Source organism: Scomber scombrus, chromosome 7, assembly GCF_963691925.1.
Source record: "Scomber scombrus chromosome 7, fScoSco1.1, whole genome shotgun sequence".
Taxonomy (NCBI): Eukaryota; Metazoa; Chordata; class Actinopteri; order Scombriformes; family Scombridae; genus Scomber; species Scomber scombrus.
Genome location: NC_084976.1, coordinates 21,506,592 through 21,522,300, shown reverse-complemented (window position 1 = coordinate 21,522,300; position 15,709 = coordinate 21,506,592). Strand labels below are relative to the sequence as shown.

At 39.4% G+C, this 15,709-nt stretch overlaps 2 protein-coding genes across 2 annotated transcripts; both read right to left on the bottom strand.

Annotated features, from left to right (window-relative positions):
• Positions 1–1,760: 1,760 nt before the first annotated feature.
• On the bottom strand, positions 1,761–4,879 carry apoc1 (apolipoprotein C-I). The gene is made up of 6 exons (XM_062423132.1): positions 4,561–4,879; positions 4,359–4,416; positions 3,182–3,364; positions 2,618–2,685; positions 2,387–2,525; positions 1,761–2,184 (listed from the first exon to the last, which is right to left on the bottom strand). Exons 1-6 carry the CDS (start codon positions 4,877–4,879, stop codon positions 2,124–2,126), a joined length of 828 nt encoding a protein of 275 aa, XP_062279116.1. The 3' UTR covers positions 1,761–2,123.
• A 2,126-nt stretch (positions 4,880–7,005) lies between these two features.
• Positions 7,006–15,472, bottom strand: LOC133983918 (uncharacterized). Its single transcript, XM_062423131.1, has 9 exons — positions 15,439–15,472; positions 15,280–15,325; positions 14,975–15,125; positions 14,293–14,867; positions 9,450–9,751; positions 9,100–9,163; positions 8,851–9,004; positions 8,286–8,573; positions 7,006–8,197 (listed from the first exon to the last, which is right to left on the bottom strand). Exons 2-9 carry the CDS (start codon positions 15,317–15,319, stop codon positions 7,852–7,854), a joined length of 1,920 nt encoding a protein of 639 aa, XP_062279115.1. The 5' UTR covers positions 15,320–15,325; positions 15,439–15,472; the 3' UTR covers positions 7,006–7,851.
• Between the last annotated feature and the right edge of the window lie 237 nt (positions 15,473–15,709).

Below are 15,709 nucleotides of genomic sequence, written 5' to 3'. Positions count from 1 at the left end.
ACTAATGGTGAGATTACAGTTCATAACTATATTGCACTTACAAACCTGATCTCACAGCTGTCCAAACAGATGGGATCACGATTTTCTTTGTTTTTAAATTGTGTGTCAGGGTTTGAACTGTGCTACAGAGTTAAAAATGTGTGTGTGGCCCTGACATCTTGTCACCTTCCCTTTATGCATCAGAAAAGTTGTATTTATTATAAAATATATGCATTAATTAAAACAAAAAGAGTGCACATATATCATTTATAGACTGATTGTAAAGTCATGTTGGAAATTAAAGTATTATTTATAGCTTCCAAAAAACTGTGTGAAAGGTTAAATATAAACAGTGTGTTTGCATGTACTGTATAATGGTTGACAATGATGAAGCTCTTTCCTCTTTTTCCTTTTAAAAACTGTGTGGTGGCATTTAATTAAAAGTTGCTGCAGACAAGACACAATTTGCCATCTTTAGTTTAATTTAATCTTTCTCTTTGGTTGCATCAGGAAATCTATTTTTCTCCAAATACAACACAACTTGTATAATCATGTACCATATGTCCTATTCACGTAACAGCTGAGAAGATGAACAATGACCAACAGAGCAGTTTTTTCAACATCTCAAATTAATCAAAGAGTTTTTATAGCTAATTTCAGCCCTAAACAGCTGGTGCAATTTGATCATAATCTCCACAGTTTATGACCTCTGTGGACCAGCTGCTGACCTCTGTCATTCTGTTCTCTTCACAGAAACATATCCCAATGAACTAGGACATCTGGTGGATGATTAACCCAGCATAAACAGTGACTTTAGCCCAGGAGTTGTGAAATGTCAGAAAAGCAGACGTGTTGGCACTTGCCCTTTGGTACCAACTATTGACACAAATAAAGTACTATCTATCAGTGATCAGCTTTGGAGCCCATTCATATAAATAATTGATTTAGTAAAAATATTTTAGGTGCATTCAGCCCCATTGTGATTAGTTGCTTCATACATGTTTTTGGAGATTTAGCAAATTATCAAGCTTTTTACTAGATATTTCTTAAATAGACACCTGGACCTTTCACATTCACTCACAGTATTGGTTAGTTTTTTACAAGGTAATAATGCTGTTTAGGCCTCAAGAACTGTTCCCAAAAAAGTGGCACAGATAAATGTCACATTAATATGAGATGATTATTTAAATGTTATGATTAGGTTTGTTGTGCCATGAAGCACATTCAGATACACCTTGGTTACATATAATACTTGTTGTACTCTGATTGTGTGAGTAAATATATTAAATTGATAAATTGTAAGACTAGGGACTGTGTATGTATCTGACTGTATGTATGTACTAACCAACTATTTTATTTTAATCTCCAGTTACTTGTTTAAGCTCAGGTTTTTGCTTGATATGTAGTTTGTAAATACTGATTGGTTATATATATTATAATACATTATATATGCTATATGTAATTCAATATGGAGATGCAAAGCAATAAACATCTGCTCTCAGCTTGCAAAATTAATTCTGTTAAAAATTAAATGTCAATGGGTTAAATTCATCTCAATCTCTTCCATGAAGGTTCCCCTCTGAGGAATTTTTCAAGAAATTTGAAAATCATGAAGTAAAATCATTTGATTTGAAAATTATCTCAACCCATCAGTTGTTTTGTATTCAGTTTTTCTTATACATTACACATTTTTGGCAAGCCATTAGAACTCAGTAATAGCTTAAAACCCATTCTTTGTTAAATTAGTTGTAGTGACTTATATAACATATGGAAGTCATGCCTTCATAGACCAGAACTCTTCATTTATTCATGTTAAACATATTTAAAAGACATTTCCATTCATTTATTCAGTACAATTAAAAGTTATTTTCATTAAATGAAGAAATATTTATGGTACCACAGAATTTTTATAAAAAACCTTTTTATTTTTGATCACTGTGCTTTTTTCATATTGCTTCAATAATACTCAAATTACAAATAAAACATCTCTTCACAGAGAGGACACGTAACCATTTAGTCTGGTCAGCAGAGCAATGTGTGTGTGACATGTCAGTGTCCCGATATGAGGGTCAAAGTGAAGAGGTCAGCTGTTAGAGGGGGGTTGTGGAGGTGATTGTAGGTAGTCAGATATCTTGTCTTCTTGTCTATTGGGAGATTTCCTGAAACTTGGTCTTCAGCTTCTCTAACTGTTCCTCAAGCCAGGATCTGAAAAAGAGAGCACAAATACAGATTGTTACTGTCAGAGTGTGTATGGGAATATCTGTGTAAATGCATTCATTTTACGTGTGTGTGTGTGTGTGTGTGTGTGTGTGTGTATGTGTGTGTGTGTGTGTGTGTGTGTGTGTGTGTGTGTGTGTGTGTGTGTGTGTGTGTGTGTGTGTGTGTGTGTGTGTGTGTGTGTACTTACTTGGTGGAGACTGCAAATTCGCTGGTGTGGATGTCTGCAAAGGTAGTCTTGGCCTTATCAGCAAAGGTCTTGCTCATCTCAGACATCTGCTGGCCAAACTTGGTGAACTTCTGCTCGATGGTCTCCTCCTCCTGAGCCTCTGCGGGTGAGAGCATGGACAGAGAGTTACACAACATGGCAGAAAACAATGCTGCGCGGAATATTTAAGGGTTTAATTTACACAAGACCCACCTGTGTAAGCGACGAATGCCAGCATCAGCACGGCAATGGCAAGGTACAGTCTCATCTTTGCTGTGACTCTGAGGAGGAAGGACAGAGAAAGGTTGATTTTATTTGCGCCCACGGTTACCGACAAAGACAGACAGTAAGGGAGCAGAAAGTGATTTCTAAAAACTGTCTAGCGCCCCAATACGTCAGCACCATAGCAAGGGGACAGCTCCCTCCAAGCTCGCCTGGACGTACATAATTTAACGCACAACGTTAAAATGTATTAAGTAACAACTAAAAGCTCATTTTTGTGGCTGAATTTTCACAATAATATGATTTTAACCATATATAGCATACTACTCTGAGCATCCAGATGTTGCCATGAATCAACATAACCTAATCTAACATTTCACATCAGGTTGGAGGGGGAAAACACTTTTGGATAAAAACGATACTTAATAGAAGAAGGAGAACTTAAAGACAAATTTTCTTCTTTTTTAAAAAGAAGATCAAGACAGGTAAAATAAAAGTGTTTAACAATATTTGTAACATCAGCTCTAAGTGATGCAAATGAAATGTTCAACATACCTGGTTCTCGTCTCAGAGGAGAAAAAAAAATCGAGTGTGTTTGAGCTCTTGTGTGTGTCCCTCTTTATAAGCCTGCTGGGATCTAGGAGGGTGACGCAAAGGAGCAGACTTAAGTCAACATGTACACGTGGTGACCTTGAGGTGTCACTGCCCCCTTTATTGACCTGCACCGATGTAATTAAACTGTATGATAAAGGTAATGATTAAGACACAACAACAACATGCTGTGCAAATAAATGATGTGCCTATCTATTCCAGTATGCCTGAGACTCTGTATGATATGATATGAAGCACACTGATGAGGGGAGTCCAGATAAAAGTCATCAACCAACATATGTGCAGTGTGTAATTGTCATTTACCAAGGAGGGTGTTGATGAATAGACACTGAGAAGCTGGGGGGTTTAAACAGATGATCAAATTAATATCACAAATGTGTCCCTGCGGCACATTTACAGTCAAATTAAATCAAAATGATAAAGTACTGTGCCAAGCTTGGTGATGAAGTTGAGGGCTACGCTTCTGTAAGGGGTCAGAGTTTTTCCCTCAGTAACAATAGTATCAATTGATTAAATGAGATATAATGTAGAAAGGGCATAGTTCAGCACTGATAGCATAGTTACAAATAGACATGATTATTTGGAAGCTCCTTTGGACCTTAAGTCTTGGGCATGTACTTTATGTAATCAATGGGCAATCAAGCTTTTGATTTGAAGGAGCTGGACTTAAGTACTGAGATTGAATTTGATACACGATCAGATTTGACTGACCTTGGCCTGTTTGTGAGCATGATGCACTTTCTTAAAATCATGATGATTATTAGTCAAATTACAGTTTTGTTCAGTTTTGCCTGGGTGTATTTCTGAAGCAAAGGTTGCCTTGTGACTACTATTTATAGGGTAGAAGTCGCTGATGTGCCACAGACAGCAGATAAACTAGATCACACTGTCATGCAGACTTCTTTTCTTGCAATGTCCTATTCTGTTTTGGTGTATTTTTACATTTACTGCTCTACTAAATTTCATTGCCTCATTTGATGTCTCTTGTATCCAGACCTTCCCCTACTTAAAAGGGAAGTAAATCAGACAAAGCCCTATGTGGTCCATCTTGTAGGTTAGCAAGCAACAGAAAAACAGTACAGTTTGATGAACTGCAGTTACCTCTCTTTACAACTGTGACCTAAGAGCCAGGAAGTCTGTGTCTGAGGATGTGAAGGCTTTATCGCTCCTTAACGAATCTGTTTTCACACCAAGCACTTTGCTGCAAAAGGATCAATTGCCCATTTATTGCTGATGACTTGGCCTATAAGGTGCTATTGCTATGGCGAATAGCATACCATTGAGTTAAATGAGCCTTCACATGCCTCCAGACTTCACATTACTTTTGAAAGACTTAATCTCCATCTCTTTTGTCATGAAGTGGCCACTGGGTTTATGTATGAGCTTGTGCTTGCGTGCATATAAGCTCCTCTTGAATAATTGCAGGAGGCATAGGGCGTGAAAGTGCACGTCTTCCGTGCTCCCAATTTGCAATAACAAGCTTACAAAAATGCTGTTTTTGTGTTTGGCCAAGAGCCCCTGTGGGGTCTGAGGTTGTGTGCCAGCACTGAAGGGGAGGGAAAGGATGAAGAGAGGAGACGAGGTTGTAATAGGAGGTAAAATCTCTGCAGGGGAGTTTTTGGAGGGGTTACTAGCAGTCATGGGCTAGCCAGCACCTGGTAGTATGCTGGGACTTTTTGGTTGTTGTTGCTGGGCAGTACTCAGAGTGCACACACTCTATAGGACCAGACGGAGCAGAAATGCTGAACTAGCACAATGCTTGTGGTTTTTCTGTTTTTTATCATCCATGACTGATCCTGTAGCAACAGTTTAAGGAGTTTCACTTGCCTGGTAAAGGGGGAGTTTTGAAATAAACACTGTTTCCTGAAAAGGAGTGATATCATAGGGGACAAACACCTAGTCATAGAGTTAGTCATTATTTCACTTTACATGCAATGCCCTTTGACACATATAAAAAATGGTAAACATGTTTGTATTACATCATGAGGTTGTGAGAGATGAGAAACAGCTTACATTTTTAAAAATGTTTTCAGAAACACATTGATGTACATTAAATGATATGTTATTGTATACATAGAATTTAGGAACACTGGTTCTAAGTATATGAATGTTCCTTCTGATAGCATACATTTGAGAATCGGAAAGGAGAGGGGGATAACATGCTACAAAGGCTCCAGTCTGATTCAAGACGTGGTGGTGACATGACACGTGTCTTAGACTTCTAGGCCACAGTGACTCCCCTGTTAAAAATTACTATTATATCATTTCTAGTTGTCAATTTATGAATTCACATTTTATAATTGTATATTTATTTCACATTCTTAAGTAGTTACAAGTTCTGCAATTAAATGTGTGTGCTTGAAGAGTACAGTGTGTTTCTTTATGAGGCAAATGTAGTTTACTTAATCTTCTAAAGAGAAAACACAGCTGCATCTTTGTGCAACATGGATTCAAGTGGAGGGGTCAGAGGAGGGGATAGAAGAAGAACAAGGGACAAATGGTGTCCTCTACTGGCCTCTGCTCTGCACTTCAAAGAAAAATTCCTGCTGTGCTTGATAAGCATAACTTGTAAAACTCTTTTGTAAGGGCATTCATGGCCATCTTTTCCCCTCAGGTTGGTCCAGATGTGTATCAAGCTGAAAATCTTAGACATCCTTTTTATGTTTGTAAATCCAAAATCTTGGACATCCTTTGTATTTAGTGCCACTAAAACTTGATCTTAAGAGGAAGATATTATTTCTAATGACAGCTAGATCCCTCAGAAAAGTCAAAAGCAACTTACAGAACGTTAGTTTCATTTGGCATTTTTGCCTTTATTTAAAAGCTGACAGACAGGAAACATGGGGAGACTGACCTTTGCTGTTTGATGATTTGCACAATAGAACTACCAGGACTCCCATACTGCAAGTTTTGATGCCACACATGTTCCTGTCTGCAAACATACTGTATATGTGCATGTGCATGTTGGCACATTTCTGCATGAATGAAGCTCTTTTAAGGTCTATGCATTGAAATGCACTTATGCATGCCTTATCGTTTGAACAGAGCCAAGATAGAGGTAGAGAAGATAGAAGGTCACCATACAGAGGATTCAGTCAGGGGCACAGAATGTTCCCAAATGCTTTTGGGATCAAGAGAAAGGAATCTCAGAGCAGATCTTAACAAGTCTGGACTGGAGAAACAGTGGGTTGAGGGTTGTGGGGGGTGGTTATTCAATGAGAGCAACGGAAGAACGGTAGAGGGTTGAGGTGGAGCACAGGTACAGAGAGGGAGCAATAAAGCACCCTTTTTAGATTAATTAGATGCTGTGGGAACAGTAAGTTACAGAGAGTTCAGCAGAGAGGTGGGCCTCTGTTTTCATGTGCATGTGTCAAGGGGTAGGTGGAAAGTTAGTCAGAGTGGCCACTAGCTTTGCAATGTCTGTATATAATTAGCCACCTTAAGCTTATATAATTACTTCTAAATAAATAACACGAGGGGTGAAATTGCAGCGTTTAAACACTAGAAAGCTTTACATTCATAAAACAATGAGGTTGCTTAAGATAATAATTTCATGATATTTGTTAAAGCCTTTAAGTAGATTAGATCCTCTTAGAGTGTATTTAAAAGTATTTCTACAGTGCTAAAAGACTAAATGTCCTTAATGTAATAGAGTATCACCAACAGCTTAGTGGAGTCTCCACTTGTTACTGTTACTCAACCTCATCTTAAATAATAGATTATTCTTAAATGTTTCATCAGAGAGACAGACAGTAGAAACAGAGGAATTTTTTTTTTTTAAGTTCTTTATTCACTCAGCACGGTTCAGCTGCAACCACAGGCAGCACACTTTAGCGAGCAGCATGGTCGGCATATGACATGTGAAACACAAGGGACACTTTACAACTCACTGATTGTCATAATTGCATCAAGTCAATTGACATTCCACTTCTTTGTGAAGCATAAAAACAGGAAATGCAGACAATACAGAAGGACACTTTAGTGGTTCAGTGTCACTTCTTGAAAAAGCAGCAGACACATTACTGTGTGTGCCCCCATCTTCTGACATCATTCATTGCATTTATTAAAATGAAAGACACTTGTGTTTGGTGCATTTTAGGGATGATGCGGGCTGGAAACTCTTGCCTGTGAGGCTCAAACTCAGCAGTTATATTTACAACCAAACAAAATGTAGGAAAACCAATACAAAATCTTTGGGGAGGTGTTGACAGCGGAAGCAGTTAATTAAAAAGTATAAAAGAAAAGCATATTACAAATAATTGTCTTTGTTGTTTATGTGTTAAAGGCTGTTATTGGCTGTGGCTTTTGTCTTCAGTAATCAAGGGAGACGATAAGAGAAGAAGAGAGGGTGACTATGCAGAAGAGAGAACTCAAACTGAATTTTATCTGCTGACTGTTCTGTAAAAGATGCACCTCACCCTGCCTCCTTCCTCTCACCAGCTCCCTTAAACTGAACACTAGACCACCCATATGAAGATATTGTCAGTAACTCTCAACCCCCACTTCCCCCTCTTTTCCAGGGTATTAAGAAATCAGCGGTTTACAACTCTCTCCTTCTATGACAAACAGTGGACCACCAACCATCTAAAACCCTTAAAAAACTCTCAGAGTCTTTAGGCGGAGGCGCTCTCCTTGACTTTTTCAATGATGCCCTCAACCTGCTCCCGGATCTGGGTGGCGTAGGGGGACAACAGCTCGGTCAATTCGTCGATCTTGCCTTCCAGGGAGGTGCGCAGGTCCTGGGCAGTGGACTCCAGTTGGGTCTTGAGGCCCTCAGCCTGGGTCTCCAGCTGCTGGCCTAGACCCTCAGCCTGGCTCCTCAGAATGGTAGAGATGTCGCCCAGCTTCTTGGTGGCTGTGTCACTGGCCTGCTGGACATAGGGCTCAACATGGTCCTTCACAGCATCCAGGTTCTGGGAGGTGCGGGACTGGAGCTCACCCAGGTAGGTGGCCACAGTGCTTGTGATGAAGAAAAGGAAGATATTTAGGTTTCACACTGACAAAGAATAGAAAGAGTTATAAGTCTGTAAGCTTCCACCCAACTTACTTGCGGATCTCCTCAGTGTCCTTGTTGAGGCGTTTCTTCAGCTTGTGGGTGTAGGTACTGATGCGGTTGCGGACATCATCAGAGTTCTGCTCCATCATGGTCTTGAGCTCACCCAGATACTCAGTGCTGCGCTCCTTGGCATCCAGCATGTCCTTCTGCAGTTTGGTGGCCAGAAGCTGCAGGTCCTCGGACAGCTGGCCAGTGGAGGCCTCAGCATAGGGGCTGACCTTGGTCTGAATTTCCTCTTTGTATGCTGTCAGTTCTGCCATGGTGTCAGTGATCAGAGTGCTACAAGCAGAAGAACATCAGAAGATAGTCAAACATGAGTGTTAAGATGATATTTCAGATAGATACAAGTTTTGGAAATAAGTATAGACAGAAATGCGTGAAAAAAGAAAGGGAAATGGTAGATCTGGATAAAACACCAGAGTACATATGGAAGAAAAGTACTGTAAATAAGGTGAATATTGAGTGTACAGAAAATAGGAGAGAAAGATTGAACCATGCAGAGGACAAGATAAATTGTGTAGGACTAGCCATCTCTCAAGCACTTTGATTTACTTACTCTAGCTCTCTGGTGAGCTGAGAGGTCTTCACGGTCTGCACAACTCCATCGGCTTGTTGGTTCAGCTCAGAGACATACTGCCAGAAACGATCCACAGATTCCTCCCAGCGGTTTAGGGTGGCATCTGCCTGGCGCACAGCACGGGCATTGCAGCCTATTATGGGCACATGTGAAAAGCATGGATAAATATACAGGCACACATGCAATAAAACATTTTTGTTTTAATTCCTAGACCAAGAGTGCACTTACCAGTGATGACTGCCAGAGCAAGGATCAGAGCTAAGGCCTTCATGTTTGTTGGACAGACAGACACCTGTGAAAAAATTGTAAAAAAAAAAATCAGAAAAAGATCTGGCAAATTTTTTCAATTCAACAAGATAAAAAAAGTTGCATTTTGTGATAAAAAACTAGATATAGTATCGTACTAATCCCAAAGGGGAATTAAATTGTTACTTTTTTAAAACTACAGTTTACGTTTCAGCATTTACATCTGACATACTGATAATTAGCAGAAGGTAATTGCCATGTTCTGGCGTTAAATACGAAGTATTGAACAAAGCTTGTAGAAGGTTATCTCTGCATGCTTTCCTTTCACTCACCTGAGAGGTTAAGCTTCTACCGTGCTCCCTGAAATGTGACTGAGGGTTTTTATACAGTCCCAGGAGGCTGCTGCCGCTGCGCGTGCTACCGGGGGAAGTGCTTGCTCGCGCACGCACACGTTCACGTGGTGCTGATGATTTGTCTGTGCAGATCTTGTTTCTTCCACGCAACGTGTTACCAACACCGCGACCGAAGTTCTCACCGGTTTGCACTGTTTTAAGGGGATGATTGAGCAATCTGGCAGTCAGCGTGAATAACGGGGTAAACGTTTCACATCCAGTTTCCAGAGAGAAAGTTCTCCCTTTATTTTTGTTTGTATAATTACAGAGACAAACTTTGCACAGCAATAAACCGTTCATGTGTCACTGCCAGAGGTAGAAAGAGGCAATACAATACATTTTCTCGAGACACATAGATGAGGTACTTGAGTATTTCAGTCATATGATGCGTTATTCAAAAAGTAACATTACTTCAGTGAATGTACTTTGTTAAATTCCACCACTGCATACACTCCACTACATCTAAGTGAGAAACATTGCATTGTTTAGTCTGATAGTGACTTAGATTAAGGGTTTGCACGAAAAATATGTTACTATCCAACAGGTTATTACAGATTCATCGACCCAAAAACACTTCAAAAATTATGTACCAATAACCAAAATGTAACTAGTGAAATAAAGTACATTATGTTTTCTTTTCTGTAATTTACTCTGTACATGATGGCATTGCTACTTTTACTCCAGTAACAGACTTGAATAGATCAACCACTGCTGATTTTTACAGGTTTGGTGTTAATTGACCACAACTTTGCAGGCTTTTCTCTGATCAATACCACCAAGTGGTCTCATTTGAATATAAGTCATCCTGGCGCCAGGATGTAAATTAGCCTTTCCACATCACCATTTCAATTTAAATGCTCAATTGACCCCCCCCCCCACCTATCCAGCCCAGACTGGCATGCAACATGGCACCTTTGCATGATTACCTATTGTGAGCGTAGCAAAATGGGATTTTCTGTGTCTAAATTACAAGCACCAACTTGCATTTTCTGTATACTTGTGTCACAGATTTAGCTGCATAAAGTAAAGTTATAAATCACTTGAAAGTGCATGCAAGAACAGATGAGGCAAGCATGACAACATGGGCATGTTACAGCTTGGGGACATTCAAGTACAGCAAGCCCACTGAACAAAAGAAGGATTAGATGGTAAAATAGAGAAAACATAAACTTATCTTATTACCTGTATTTTTTTTTTTTTTTTTTGAAACTGTGTAACTATAGCTGTGTGGTTCTGAACAAAAGAAGTAAATAATACAGAAAACTCAGAGGAAAAAACAGAATTCACATCTGTTTTTATGTTATAACTGACATTTGCTGCTTTTATCGGATGACAGAAACTTCCAGGATTTTGAAATTGGCAAATGAGATGGAAAGTTTAATGCCGTAAGAGTGTTTTTCTTCAGCCTTGTGCAACAAATATTTGTTTAGTGGCGAAACAACAATCATGAGCCCTGGGGTATAAATTTTGTTGGGACCTGCATCTCAATCAGACAAACCTGTTATTGTTCTGTTACCATTAGGGGTAAAGAATCCATTGGCAAGTAACACATGCTTTCCTATCATCAACAAATGCTTAAACACCTCAGCCATAACTGATGCCAACTCTAAAAACTGTGAATTCAATCCCAAACCCTGAACAAAAGTTAATGGATAAGCAGTAAGCAAAAGTAGTAGGTAATGTAGTGCTATTTTGTTAGTGCATCAGGCCACTTGAATTACTGTAGGTGTAGGTATCATGTTGTGTAGAAAATAAATAAAGCTTCTGTAAGCGGTCTGCTGTACTCTTTACTGCACAGTTATCCTCTTACACTCTGCAAGTAAGTTTTTTTTTTTTTTTAAACACAGTATATTTACAAATCACAAAGCAGTGCATGTTTTGCTATTATTATTTATGATCAATCTCAAGACTTTTTTTTCTCTATCAAGTTTTCCATCTGTCCATGTGTAATGACCATTGCCCTTTAGGACAATTCCTCTGCTCTGTCATTTTCTCAGAAAACCAACTTTACCCAGGAACAAAGTTTAAATGGGTTGGCTTGGTCAGGTAATTAGTGTGAGAACATGATAACATTAGTGTGTGATAACCTGAGGGGTTACAACTATATGTTCTGTGATTGTAAGACTGGACATAGCAAAATTCATCTACCTGTTGAAATTATTTCTTTTATTTTGTTATCAATGAGATGAAACGGTTAATAAAATTTCCAGTTTTAACTCAGTATATTAGGTCTCACATTTCTGTTACCTTGGTATACCAACACTATAGTATGTGTCACTACAGAAGGTGTGTCACACAGAGAAAGATACTGTATGTTCAGCTAGATAAGAACTCCAGTCCAGATCAAACACACAAAGAGATCAGATTGAAACATCAGATTGATTAAATTAAATCATTACATTTAAAACAATGTCAGTGTTTGCACAATATTTAGGAGGGCCCTTAATCAACCTGATTTCAGATTTCTAGAATATGTTGGAGGTTTTGTACCAGAGCACACAAACCTTCTGTTGCATGGCCATCAGGACAAAAGAGACAGAAGGCACATGGAGAAGTGAAACAGAGGCAATCAAGAGGAACCATGAGGTAATACAGTAAAATATCTGTCATTGTCATCTTAACTACATCAACTTCTCCTTTTACACTACAACAACATAAGCAATGTCTGAAGTGTATCAGGAGAAAGTGTGTGGAAGGGTATCTTTGCATTGTGTGAACTCAAGTAACCCCAGCCTGATGATGTTTTTCTCCTGGTTTAAAGAAACTTTTTTTTGGTTAAGTCTGAATGATCTCATCCCTCCGGTCAGCACTTTAGTTGAGTCAGAAAGGTTACTGCAGTTAACGTCTGTGGGTTAAGAGCTGTTGAACTGGATGTTCAAGCTCAAAATTTAGTATTTTTCCTACAGCATATCCCCCATCACCTGGTTCTGAGTCAGGGTGGATGCTATCAGCTGATGGGGATGTGTGTCGACAGAGCCAAATGCCTGTGTGCAGCTGAGTTTATTCTTTCTGTATAAAGAGGTTGCAGGTTTTATGAATGCAGCAGTCAGCGTTTATCCATCAACTTAAGTATCCTTGAGTCAGATTCCTACATTTTGTATCACTACGCTCAGAGGGTTAGGGTTAGGTGTTCACAGATTACTTTTTTTAGCTGAATATTTAGTATTGAGATATTTAAATCAGTGTAAATGGCATCTTACTAAAGGAATAGTTTTAATGAAATACATATATTTGCTGTCTTGCTGAGAGTTAGATGAGTAGATTGGTACCATTCGAGTAACTGTTAATCTAAAGGTTAGCTTAGTGACTGGAAGCAGGAGAAAATAAACCTCTGTCCAGACATTTTTAAAAAGTACACCTTTGGTTTTTGTACAGATTAAAGATGTACAATGTAACATGTTAATTTAAAGCCTTAGAGGTGCTGGTAGATTTCTTCTCCAACAATTATATGTTTTAATAAATCACTGTCCTTAGATTGTATTTTATTTTTGTCAGTTAAAATAAATAGATATTTGTCATTTTTTCTTCTTCATTTTCCTGTCGTCTTGTACTGTCTGATTGGGAAATGCCTACATTTGAACAAATAGCAAAATTAGCAAATTTTAACTTTAAAACGTGCAGATTCTGGATATAACTAAAAACCTTTACATAATCAGACATGATAAGAAAGCAGACAGAGCTGTGTGTGTGCTTGGAGGGTTAACGGTATTTAGAGCCTGTGACAGCTGGGGGCAGAACCGAGGAATGTTGTTTGCCCCTGGGTAAGACAGCGTGGGAGCAATCTGGCAGCAGGGACGGAGGCAAAAAAGGAAAACTAAAAAATAAGGTGGAAGCAGGATGTGTTTATGATCTTCCAGACTTGCAGGAGCAAAACTGAACATGCCCTGTCCAAGACCCACAACTGAATCTTACAGAGGCGTGGCAGGGGGGCGAGATTTTGCAACCAGACACTGAACAAACAAGACTGTGTTCCCCACACACTTTTATGCGAAGCTAAATAAAAGGTTTCTTGCTTGCTTGTGACTGTGAATAGTGCAAAAAGCAAATTTCTCTTTAATTCCACTATCTTGCCCATCTCTGCATCAGTATATTATACATATGAAATGACTCTGTATGTTCAGCAGATGGCCCTCAAGCATGAAAAATAACATCCAACAGCAAAACCTGTGTTTATCCTCTGTTCATGTACAGTATGAGACATTTACTTGGTAAAACTAAAAACTGTAGGCTATATATTGAGATTGTGAATAAAACATACTTGTTTTAAAGCTAATTTAGGTATATCTAAATGTATATTTATCAAATTATTCAGTTTCATTGGCATGAATAATCATTGGTGGCAGTGTTTGTCCACATTTAGGTAATGATGTGTGTAAATTATTTTTTTTATTTTTTTCCTTTATGTATTAATTTTCATTTAAATTTGATAGATATATTGTAATCCCTTGGCTATCAAAATAATGTGTTTGTAAAAAAAAAAAAAACCATTGTGTATCCTCAAACCTTACCAACAATCATTTATAAGTTCACATTGACTTTGTCAATAACAGTAACAATAACAGACTCACAAGATTATCTTTTGCTTTTACTTTATTTCCATAATATAGGAAGAAAACACATTACTTGGTCACAGACCAACACTCAATATTTATTATTTATCTGTTCATACTGTAAATATATCTAAAGACATGTTTTAAAACTGTTGAGCTTGTGTTGTCATTATGTTAACAACACGTTCCTTTGTTCAGTTTCTTTGTGTTTAACAGGAAGTGGAGGTTGGCTTAATTGGCTTTCACGAAGGACTCGTAGAGAGACATGAGCTGGGTCTGGAGGTCCTGGGCATAGGGGTCCAGCCTTGTTCTCAGCTGATCAACGTAGGGGGCAGCCATTTCTTTCACCTGGTGGGCTCTCTGAGCCAGCTCACTCTGGACCCTCTCTGTCACAGGGGCCACCTTCACCTTGAAGTCCTCCAGGTGTTGGTCCACTTTCTGCTTCAGGTCATCAGTGTAGGGCCCCAGCTGAGTCTGCAGGTCCATCACACTCTGCTCCAGGTTGGTCCTCAGCTCCTCGCTCCTCTGCATCAGGGTGGTTCTCAGTGCCTCAGTGTCCACAGTGTCTACATAGGGGGCAAGCTCCTGTTTCAGCTGCTCCACTCTCTGCTGGATCTGGGCCTTCATGTCCTCGGTAAAAGGCTCCAGCTTTCCCTTGACAGTGCTCAGTTCCTCGATCATACGCTCTTTCAGCACATCAGCTTCTGTGGTGACCTTAGTGATGAGGTCCTGGGCTGCAGGGTGAAGCTGCTCTTGCAGAGAGACTGCGTACTTGGTGGCAAGGTCGGAGCCATCTGTCAAACGGGCACTAGACAAGAGAGTGGACAATGAGACCAAGTCTCAAGTTCATCTTCCAGTAAAGAGGATTTACATGCAAGTTATTTCAGCTATGGTCACAAATCTTGTCTGACCTACCTGACATCCTGTCCAAACTGTGATTTCCTGATCATCTGGACGGTGTCATCAGCTGTCTCAGTGGCTTTGGCAACATAGTCCCAGAAAGCATCATTCAGCACTTCCAGCTGTGGCTTGGGTGCATCAGCATAGAAGAGGTTGGCCTGACAGCCTGTTGGATGGAGACAATAACACTTTCAGAGCAGTTCTGATTTTTTGGCCATGCATAATAGCCTGTAATAAGTTGTCAAGACATTTAATCAAACATAAGATTCTCACGGTCCAAACTTTATAAACGAATATCAATATTTTCCCATCATACTCACCACTGAAAACGGCTAGGACCAGCACAACAAGGACCTTCATGGCTACCTGTTACAACGAGATACACAGCTGGTTAGCAAAGCATGTTCACCAAGCAATATTTCTCCAGTGAAAAGCTCAGTTGTTAGCTGAAGACAGCTCCTCTTATTTCTCCCCCTTACCTGAGTTTGCGAGTGTATCTGCAAGTCCACTTGACAATGCTTGTGGTCAGCTGGTGAGGTTCTGCAGCTTATATAGGAAGCCAGGCAGTAATGATCCCAAAGTCCATGTGAGAATGTCTTGCTGTCACCCAACCTCACCCTGCTATCCTCACTGACGTCTTACACCACACACTGAGCCATTAACCCAATTTCTGCAGCCTCATAAACCAGTTATCATCTGCCAGATATACATTTTTATTTGGAATTGTGATTATTGCTGAATGATATGAAT